The sequence below is a fragment of the Solanum tuberosum genome, unplaced genomic scaffold, assembly GCF_000226075.1.
Source record: "Solanum tuberosum cultivar DM 1-3 516 R44 unplaced genomic scaffold, SolTub_3.0 scf00320, whole genome shotgun sequence".
Classification (NCBI taxonomy): Eukaryota; Viridiplantae; Streptophyta; class Magnoliopsida; order Solanales; family Solanaceae; genus Solanum; species Solanum tuberosum.
In genome coordinates this window covers 226,883-236,828 of record NW_006239242.1, presented here as the reverse complement: position 1 = coordinate 236,828, position 9,946 = coordinate 226,883, and the positions used below count along the sequence as shown (strand labels likewise).

Below are 9,946 nucleotides of genomic sequence, written 5' to 3'. Positions count from 1 at the left end.
AACAACTATTACACCTCAATCCAAAAGAAAATACCAAATAAGTATCATTCAACAACAACATACCCAGTGATCCCTACTGTTCTTTCTAGATCCCCTAACCTCACTTGCTTTTTGTGGGTAATATAAATAATTATGTGACATCAAACACTTAATATCTTAGCAAAAACTGAAACACCAGAACATATGGTTCCAAAAGGAATAAGCTTAAGATTAGCCATGTTCTGATTTACTCACTGCAACTTATCCCCTGGACTGGTAGGCAAAAAGACTGACAAATTAACCAAGAAAAACTGCAAGAGAGCAAAAGACAAAACGGGGTCAACTATTTATGCAAAACAATGCTTCAGACACAAGAGTATCACAAAGTTAATCTTATTTGAGTAACTTTACAGGACATAAAACAAGACCAATGGTCGAGTGGTCAACCAAAGGTTGAACTCTCCATCAAAGTAAGCTCTAAAGATCAAGGAAGGCTTAAACAGCACTTCACACAACACTATGAACATACTTTCAAGGGCTTCTATGAATGAGTTAATAAATTCTAACTGAACTTTTTTGTGAAACACCTGATCACGGGCAATTTTGTGAATCTTCCTATTCCTTCACCTCGCTTCAACATCAAGCAACATGTTAAAGTAAAAACAAGTGCAAGAACCCGACCTCCAATAAGGCCGACTAGAACAACCAAAAGGAGAGCAATATACATAGAGCGATGCTCTCTTCCAGCCAATTCTTCTTCCCCAACAATGGTTGCCTTGTCATCAGTACCATTAAATGATTCTTCAACACTAGCATCAGTAAATACTTCAGATGATTCTCCAGCACTACCAACAACCTCAACAATATCTGTCTTATCATCTATGCTACTTGCCACTGATGACACTATACCATTGGATTGCATTTTTTGTTCACTGGAACCTTCAGTTTCCGTCTTTCCTTCAATAACATAATCTATCTCATCCAGGAGCATAGGACGCTCCAATGCTGAACCTTTTTTCTTTCTGAACTTCTTCGGAACAAGTTTCTTCATTTTCGATTTCATCTTTGCCCGATGAGATTTCTTTTCTTTGGATTCACATAAATCATATCTAGATTCCTCTCCTTTCTCCATTACATCTACCCCTACACATTTCGCTTTTCCATCCCTAATACATTGACTATCCTCAACCTGTGCAACCTCAATTTCTTGAATTTGACATCCAAAGTCAGAGCAACCATCCTTTGACAGCTCCAAAGGTGCCTTAAAAACACAATCGTCTTTGTCTTCTTCAACCACTTTGGCTCTAAAGATGTCCCTTATCCCTTGTATCATCAACCTAACCCTCCTCTGTAGTCCAGAAAAGAAGCCATACAAACGTTCTCCTAAATATTCCAATAAAAACAACAAGAAGGCTGACATGGTTACCCCCATGACAAGATTATTCATCCCTAAAACCAAACCCGCCACGAGAAACATCTTCAAAACGGCCACCATCCCCTGATTCATACTGAGACAACCATTACCCCACTCTTTCTCGTTGTTCATCTTGCAAGATTCAGGTTTGTCACCTTCCACTTCAGCTACACGGATCAGAGGAGGAACTTCATTATCATCAATCATGAATTGAGAAGTGGAAGGTAAAGTTACAGACGAAGGGGGATGGGGAGGGGAAGGGGATGTATCGAACAAAGGGTCGTCGGCCATTTTTTTCTTGGAGGATTTCTTGAATCTTCGGCGATTCTTGACAACAAGATCGACAAGAGAAGTTGGAAAACCGGTTTCCACCATAAGATGAGATCCATTTTGAGAATTTACATGGTCCTTCACCAATTGTGAAATGCTTGTTTTCTTCACCTTCTTCCATGGAAAAGGCATCCTTAATTATATAACCGATCGATCGAAAAAGGAGCTTTGAATCAAATTCAAAGTATCACACTGCTAAAAACCCAGAAAATTGTGAAAGAAGAAAATCTGGATGAAGGCTATGAGTGTACGGACATGGCATGATCTTGACACGAAATTTGATTTTTAGGGAAGAAGAATAATCAATAGAACTTGACAGGTTTTTTTTTATATTATTTTTATTATTTTCTCAATGGCGTTTCGTATTTTTGGAGCCCAACTAAATTCTAAGTCCGTAGTCCTAACAAAGACGATTTTATATCTTAGGGAAAAATACTAGTATCAAATACTTCATGTGTCCCTATTTACTTATTTATTTTTCCTTTTTTAATTGTCCTTAATTACTTGTCCATTTTGATAAATCAAGAAATGACAATTTTTTTTACCTATTATATCATTAATTAATTACTTAAAAAAATGTAGAATTTCTTGAAAATTTTAAATTTTTAATTCTTCCATTTCATAAAATAGGGGTAAAATTGTAAACTTACTATGTCAATTATTGTTTTCTTAATAAATATGTCAATTCAAAAATGAACAAATAATTAAAAACATGGAGTGGTACTTACCACTTTACCCTAACCTTAACCTTATTTATGGGAATCTCTTTAATTGGTACTGTCTATCCTTTTTATTTGTCTAATTTTAATTGGTTACTTGTTTCTTTTTACTTGTTATTATAATATATTTTTAATCTTTTATATTCTCAATTTATTTGGAGAGTTAATATTTTTCAAAAAGATAAAACATCCCTAATGGGGAAATTAATTTTGAAATTCTATCAATTAATAGGAATAAATGATAAATTTACTATATCAATTATTATTTTCTTAATAAGTGTGTTAAATAAAAAATAGACAAATAAGTAGGAATAAAAGGAGTATTACTTCTTCATCTTTTTTTTCCCGACATTAATGCCAAACCAAAATCTTCGATAAATTCATTAAATATTTCATTTTATAGGAAAAATAAATACGTTCTAATAAGTAGGTTAAGATTCACTTTCTAAAATATTTTATTTTATTTTTATATTAAAAGAATCAAATTACACTATTTATTCACTTTTACTAGTTTTATTATTGTCTATGTTGGATTTTGTCACTTAAAAATAAATATTTTACCATAATAATAATATTCATTGATGTGTATGTTTATCGTAGAAAATGATTTGACGATTGATTAATTAATGTTAAAAATAAAATAGAAAAAAGTAATCTTTTTTAATATATTAAAAATGACAAATAGAAGAGAAAAAACATTTAACATCAACAAGATATATATATTCAATTATCATTTTTCAAACAAAGTCTTATCATATTTTAAAACAAAACTTCACTGATTACGTGCTTTTTGTTTGTTTTTTTTAAAAAAAAACTTTTTACATAAAACAAAAAAGTTGATATTTTTGGGAGTGTTTGTGTCTGGATAGTCAACACTGGTGTGAGCTTTTTTGACCTTAATAATTTGGTTTCATTGCTTGACCACCACTCCATCATTTCTGCCGGCAAATCATACCTAGGATGTGTATCGTTCGATTTGATTTGGTTTTAAGTATTATTGATTTTTATTTTTTAAATATGCTAAATTGATAATCAATAACAATAAAATATTTGTTATTGGTTTTCAGTTTATTGGTTTTAGTCTTTAACGATTCGATTTTCGATTTAAACAATAAAAAAATGCTTTCAAAACAATTATATGACAAGTCCAACAATTTAACACGAAATAAAAAAAAAGAGAAATCCCATTCAGTGCGAAAATATTGCTTAGTATAGTAAAAGTATAGCAAATACTCAGAATTCACAGTCCTAGTCGTTGCCTAATCCTTGCCGTCTTCGTTACAAACCCTAGTCGTCGTCGTTCTTAGTTCTTTAGATTTTTGATATTGTGAACCTAAAGGTAAATGTAGAGAGCAGAGTTAATTAAATAATATTAATTGTGTAGGGTCCTTATAGTTATAGTCAAATATAGTGATTATATTAATATTTTTTGTTTGACACTTATGTATAACTAAAAATTAAAATAGTAAAATATTATATTCTTAATAGGTTATTGGTTAACTCCATAACCCAAAATTAAAAAAATCAATATCGAATCGATAACCCAATAATTTTTTTTTATAAAACCATTAAATAATTGTTAACCCTATAATCCAATAACAATAAATCAATAACATTTTTTCGATTCGGTTTATCAATCGGTTTGTTTTTGGCACACCATTACCTACTTTTGCCAATCACTTCTATTTTTTCTATCTAAAATAAATAAATTTGTGAGAGGTGACTCATTTTATATTATAATAGAAAAAGGATAAACAAAAAGCAAAAGAGATTAGATAAGAAACAATATAATTTGAGGGACATATCCTTAATTTTCTGTTGTTAATTTATGAATGAATGTTATAAAAATCTAAGTTAGGACGTCACAATGTTTGAATAAAAAAAGAGTCTTATCTTTTTGAAAGGAAATGGAGCATCACGGTTGAGATAATTATGGATCTCCTCAATTCATTTTATATGATTGGCTTGGTTCGATTTTTAAATAAAATATTACTCCTCTCTATGAGAAAACTAGTGAAGGTTTGCACGTGTATAAAGACACCTTTGGTAATGTGCATAATAAATTTAAAAAGCTTGAGGAAGAAATTTTTAAGCTGGACATGAAGATGATCTCTGACAACAGTGATGATAACAGAACTAATCTCAATAGCATCAAGGCGTACCTAAAAGATCCAAGACTCCATTTTCACACAAAAGGCCAGGGTCAAAAGACTCACGGATAGAGGCATATCTAAGATTTTGAGATTATAGGTGCATTGTTCGAAAAGTTTATCTAAGATATAAATTTACATTTAAATTTTTACTACTGAAACCTGTTAAAATTTTAATATTATAGGTTCAAAATTGATATATATATATATATATATATATATATTGAATTAATTGAAATGCCAAAAGTGCTACCAATTATCTAATTTTAAAAAGAAAAATAAAACAAGATAAATATAAAATTCAAATTTCTAACCTCACGTAGAAAGGTGCACCCAATCATTATCACCTTATATGATACTCCGAGGGTGTGCTTGGTATGAAGGAAAATGTTTTCCTGGAAACAAGTAGATTTTTGACTTATTTTCTCATGTTTGGTTGGTGACTAGAAAATATTTTCCGGAAAAGATTTTTTGGTGTTTGATTTATGAATGAAAATTATTTTTGAGAAAATATCTTTTATTTTTACTAGAGAGTAGAAAATAATTTTTGAATTGAAATTGAAAATATTTTTTAAAAATAAACTTAATTTTTTTTTTGGGAGGGTGGGGTGGTGGGGCTGGCGCTGGAGGGGGGGTAGGGGTGAGATTTTTTCTTTTTTTAGCAATAAAATTTGTGGAGCTGCATTTATTTGAAAATATTTAAGTTACACAAGTTCACTAAAGTTATACCATAGAAGGATTGAACAATATTTAAGTAAAAGAGATAGAGAAAATTTCGGGTATATGGTAGAAGATTAAGGGATGTGTGCTATTGTGTTTGTTTCCCCAACGTTGGAGAAGACGATGGGGTGGGGGATGCTTCTCCTAAAGATTTTTTAAGGTGATTTAATCTTTTTTTTGTTATTATTTGGGGGGAAAATGCCACGTGTCATCGATCCATTGGCCATTTTTTTTTATATAATTGATAGTTTATTATTTAAGAATTATTTTGAACTTTATTTTTTCAATAAAAAAATTGATTTTTTCAACAAAAAAATTGTATTGAAGTTGGAGGAAAGTTTTGGAAAATGTTTTCCTTACATTTTGAAGGGATGTCATTTTCCTTGAATTTGAGGAAAATGAGTTGATTTGGAAAACATTTTCCAAAACATTTTACCCAACCAAATATGAGAAAATTGAAAAACATTTTCCATTTTTCCTTCATACAAAACACACCTCGAGTGTTGGTTCACATAACTATATTTTAAAAAATAAATAAATATAACACTACTATATATGATCTCGAGACGGAAGCATGAGTTCACGTGAACCCGGTGACCCCCCTTGGATACGCCTCTACTCACGGATACAAAATACTTCCACAGTGTCATCAAGGACAAGAGAAGGAAATTGAGCATTTACAAAATCTAAAATGAATACAATCAATGGGCGGAGGGCTCTAGTCAAGTGTCCAAAGTTGTTGGATCTTACTTCAAAGGTATATTTAGCGAAGATCCAGTTTATGTCGACTACTCTGAGTTGGACATTATTGCTCCCATCATCAAAGAGGACTTTAACTCCTCAGTCCTACCCGAGAAAGAAATAATTAGAGATGTGGTCTTCTCGATGGACCCAGATAGCTCTCCAAGATCTATTGGGACATGATCAGTACTGGTCTTGTCTTTGCCCTCAGAGCTTTCTTTTGTGATGACAAACTTCCTAAATGGCTTATCCACACTTGTCTTGTTCTCCTCCCCAAAGTTCCACATCCCCAACATTTTAATGACATAAGGCCTATCAGATTTTTGCCAAAGTCCTCAACTTCAAATTTTCCAAATTACTACTCATTAGCAACAACCAAAGTGGATTTATTAAAGGAAGATCCATCACTGAGAACATTTTATTGGCCCAAGAGATTGCGATTGACATTAATTAGTCAAATACTAATGGAAAAATTATCATGAAATTGGATATGGTCAAAGCCTACGATAGAGTCTCTTGGTCTTACTTATGTATCATGATGAGAGAAATGAGATATTGTGAAGTCTGTACTGATTTAATTCATAGACATATTTCTAGTAACTGGTACTTCATCTTGGTTGTTATTTTTCTATGCACTAACTTGTCTCTGAAGTTTTGATGATTTAACAAACTTTGAACTTATAGAAAAACAGTTGTCCAAAAGTTGCAGCTTTGTTGTAGTTTGTGCACATCTTTTGGTAGAATAACAAACACTATGGCATAACAGGGTTTTAGTGGCATTTAGTTAGGGGCAATTAACTAAATGCCGCTAATTTCTCCTCTAACTTCATCTATTAGCGACAATTAAACATAAATGCCATTAAAATGTGCTCGGACCCTTTATACTCCAATACTCCCATTTCTTTAATGTATATACTTTGCCCTAAATCTCCAAATGGCCCTAAACTTTCTGCTCTCTTCCTTCTGCTCAACCTCAACCCAAACCTTTATTCCCATTCTGGGTTCATTCATTCCGTCATCTCCGCTTCTTCCCTTCGTTCCATCATTGTGGGCTTTCAATTTTGGTGTTGTCGTCTATCTGCATGTATGGCATTTCTTCATCTTCTTCATGATTTCTCTGCAACTCTTGGACGATTACATATTCGAGTGTTCTGGTTGTAGTTTGGAAAATTTCTTCTCACATAATCAATTGTATATTAGAGTATTACAGTGCCTTTTTAAGAGCAAAACATGTTTATGATCTATCTCTCTTTAACCATTCAATATATTACACCTCTAAATAGGACCCTAATACAAACATGCAACAAGATTTGTAGTCTATAACTGAATTCAATGGTGGATTACTGCTTAATTTGAGTCTAATTAATAAATCAGAAGAATTGATTATTGAATTGTTGTGCTTCTCTAATTAAATTCAAGTTCTAGAAGTTTCAATTTTTGATCCTGGTAGTGAAAAAATGTACTCGTCTTTGAAGGTTGTTGAAACTTTTGGGTTGGAGTACATAAATACTGGAGATATTTTGAGGAAGGAGAGGTATTCTAGTAGTAAAAGGAGGCACGCACCTTTTAGTTTTTATAGTGGTTCATCTTTAGTTTAAATCTATTTTGCTGAGACTAAAAACGTAGCAGATCTAAATTGATGGTTCAAAAATAATAAACATAATTTGCATAGACGCTTGAATTACATGAAGCAACATTATTTCTATATGCTGATCGGTTGTGTAATTTGTGTTAGTCCAATGCCGTATGAAGAGAAAAATATAGGGAAGAAGAGATTTTGGAAAAAATGAAATAAAAAGATGGTTAGAAGACTATTGATATAAACTTAAAATATGCTATTAGATTAGGCCAGCTTTGCTATCCGCTAGATTATTCTTTTCTCTGAATAATGAAGCCTTGAAATGACATGCCATAATATGGCTTCGGTGTTGCGCAGATTGAGAATCACTATTGGTGATGGCATTCATCATGAGGTTTGTTTACACTCAATCTCTAAATAGTTTTTATTTTCTTAATTTTAAATTACTTGAATCTACTGAACACAAAAAGATGTCTATGCTTCAAATCTTGTGATCTTATGGTTTAATAATTTTATGTACTTTTAGTTATTTTTTCCAAAATAATGCTAAGTTCTTTTATATTTTACATTTCAGACCTGGAAGCATCAATTCTTTTGGGAATCTATGAAACCCAATGGAGGAGGAGAGCTATTTGGTAAATTATTAGAACTAATTAACATAGACTTTGGTTCCTATGATACATTTGTTAATGAATTTAAGGTAGCTGCGGCAATACAATTTGGCTCCTGTTGGGCCTGGCTTATATGTGAGAATTTCTTTGCCTTTTATCTGCATAAAATCATTTATCTGCTCAACTCTTTTGTTATAATTAACCCACATGGCTGAAAAGTCATTTATTTGTTACTTCGTAAACAAAATTTGAAGACGAAAAACTTGCTCTGGTGAAAACTCCTGATGCTGAAAATCCTCTTGTTTTGAATGAGTAAAACACATGCTTCTCTATTTTCTTTGTTCATTGGGATTTTATCTTACATATCCTAGTAGTTATATAATAGTTGAAATTTCACATTTTATCTTACATAGCCTAGTAGGTTTATATTAATGGATGCTTCAGGGACACCACTGAACTTTTACAAGGATACACATGATGAAAGTTGTTTGAACTCCATTTGGTTCCCTTTCTTTCTACCCTTGCCGACATGATCTATCAAATGCTTAGTTTTCAACTCAAATTCATTGATATATGTATCCAAATGGAATTTACCTCCTCTTCCTGCGCCCTCACCTCCATTCTCTCTTTCTTGCACTTTAGATACATGTCTTAAGATGTGTATGGCTCTGTTTCTTGATTCATGAGAATTTTCATATGCCAAACTTATTAATGCTAGAACACATAACAAGATTATGACACAAGGAAGGAAGCCAACAATTATTTTCGTTGGATGGAGCTAAATGCCTTTGCTGGTCTTTGTGGTCTTTTCCTTTCTAAGTGGCTAGTTGCAAAAAGAGACAGAAAATAGAAAATGTTAGGAAGTGGTGAGGGAGTGTTTATGAATAAGATTTGAAGCTTAGCATCAAAGCTTTAGCTACTCTCATCAAAGGGTGCCTATATAACACAATTAAAGATGTAATCTAAAGGTCAATGAAATGAGTAAAACTTATAGAGAACCACGACTCAAATTACAATAAGGGTGGAAATCTCACATTTTGTTCCTTAATAAGGGCCTAATATTAAGTGGAGCCAAGTCTTGCTACTTAATTTAAAATTGTGATTTTCATTCATAGCTCATTTGCATAAGCTTTCTATTTTGCTTGTAATCATGATTTTCATTCATAGCTCATTTGCATAAGCTTTCTAATTTGCTTGAAATCATGATTTTCATTCATAGATCATTTGCATAAGCTCTCTAATTTGCTTGATTGTGTAATTTTTATTTAACTTATAATTCAAAGATTTTAAGTCCTCAAAGGTTAAAAAAACTGACATTAAGTTTACAGATTTGTTCATTAAGTTTACCTTTTAACTGTCTCAAATTAGTTTCTGGATGTTTGATTTGTGCTAACTTATTGAAATCTAATGCTTTTACATAATCGGTGGAGTGATTGCCTTGGTTCTCGTGGTGATATGCTTGTTATGGTTCGTGGTGATCAATGAAGTTAGATTTCTCATGGCAGTGAATTGGGAGCTATTCATCCAATGGATAATCACTCAACACATCTAGGGTAGATCAAAATGTTCTTTGCTGAATTTTGAGAGAAACCAAAGGATTCTTCAGAAGACGCCTAAAAGGTGGAAGGACTTATTCGCCAAAGAAGTGGGATATATCTACCACACAAGAGCATGTCCAGGTGTTAGCAGAGTAGTGCTAAAAG

The 9,946-nt window shown here is 32.2% G+C and overlaps 1 protein-coding gene and 1 long non-coding RNA gene across 2 annotated transcripts; one reads left to right on the top strand and one right to left on the bottom strand.

The window, feature by feature from the left end:
- Positions 1-303: 303 nt before the first annotated feature.
- Positions 304-2,019, bottom strand: LOC102598774 (uncharacterized). Its single transcript, XM_006360249.2, has one exon. The coding sequence runs from the start codon at positions 1,853-1,855 to the stop codon at positions 542-544; it is 1,314 nt and encodes a 437-aa protein (XP_006360311.1). The 5' UTR covers positions 1,856-2,019; the 3' UTR covers positions 304-541.
- A 4,916-nt stretch (positions 2,020-6,935) lies between these two features.
- On the top strand, positions 6,936-9,566 carry LOC107063195 (uncharacterized). The gene is made up of 3 exons (XR_001475144.1): positions 6,936-7,137; positions 7,990-8,026; positions 8,207-9,566. It is a non-coding gene; the product is annotated as an uncharacterized lncRNA (long non-coding RNA).
- Positions 9,567-9,946: the final 380 nt, after the last annotated feature.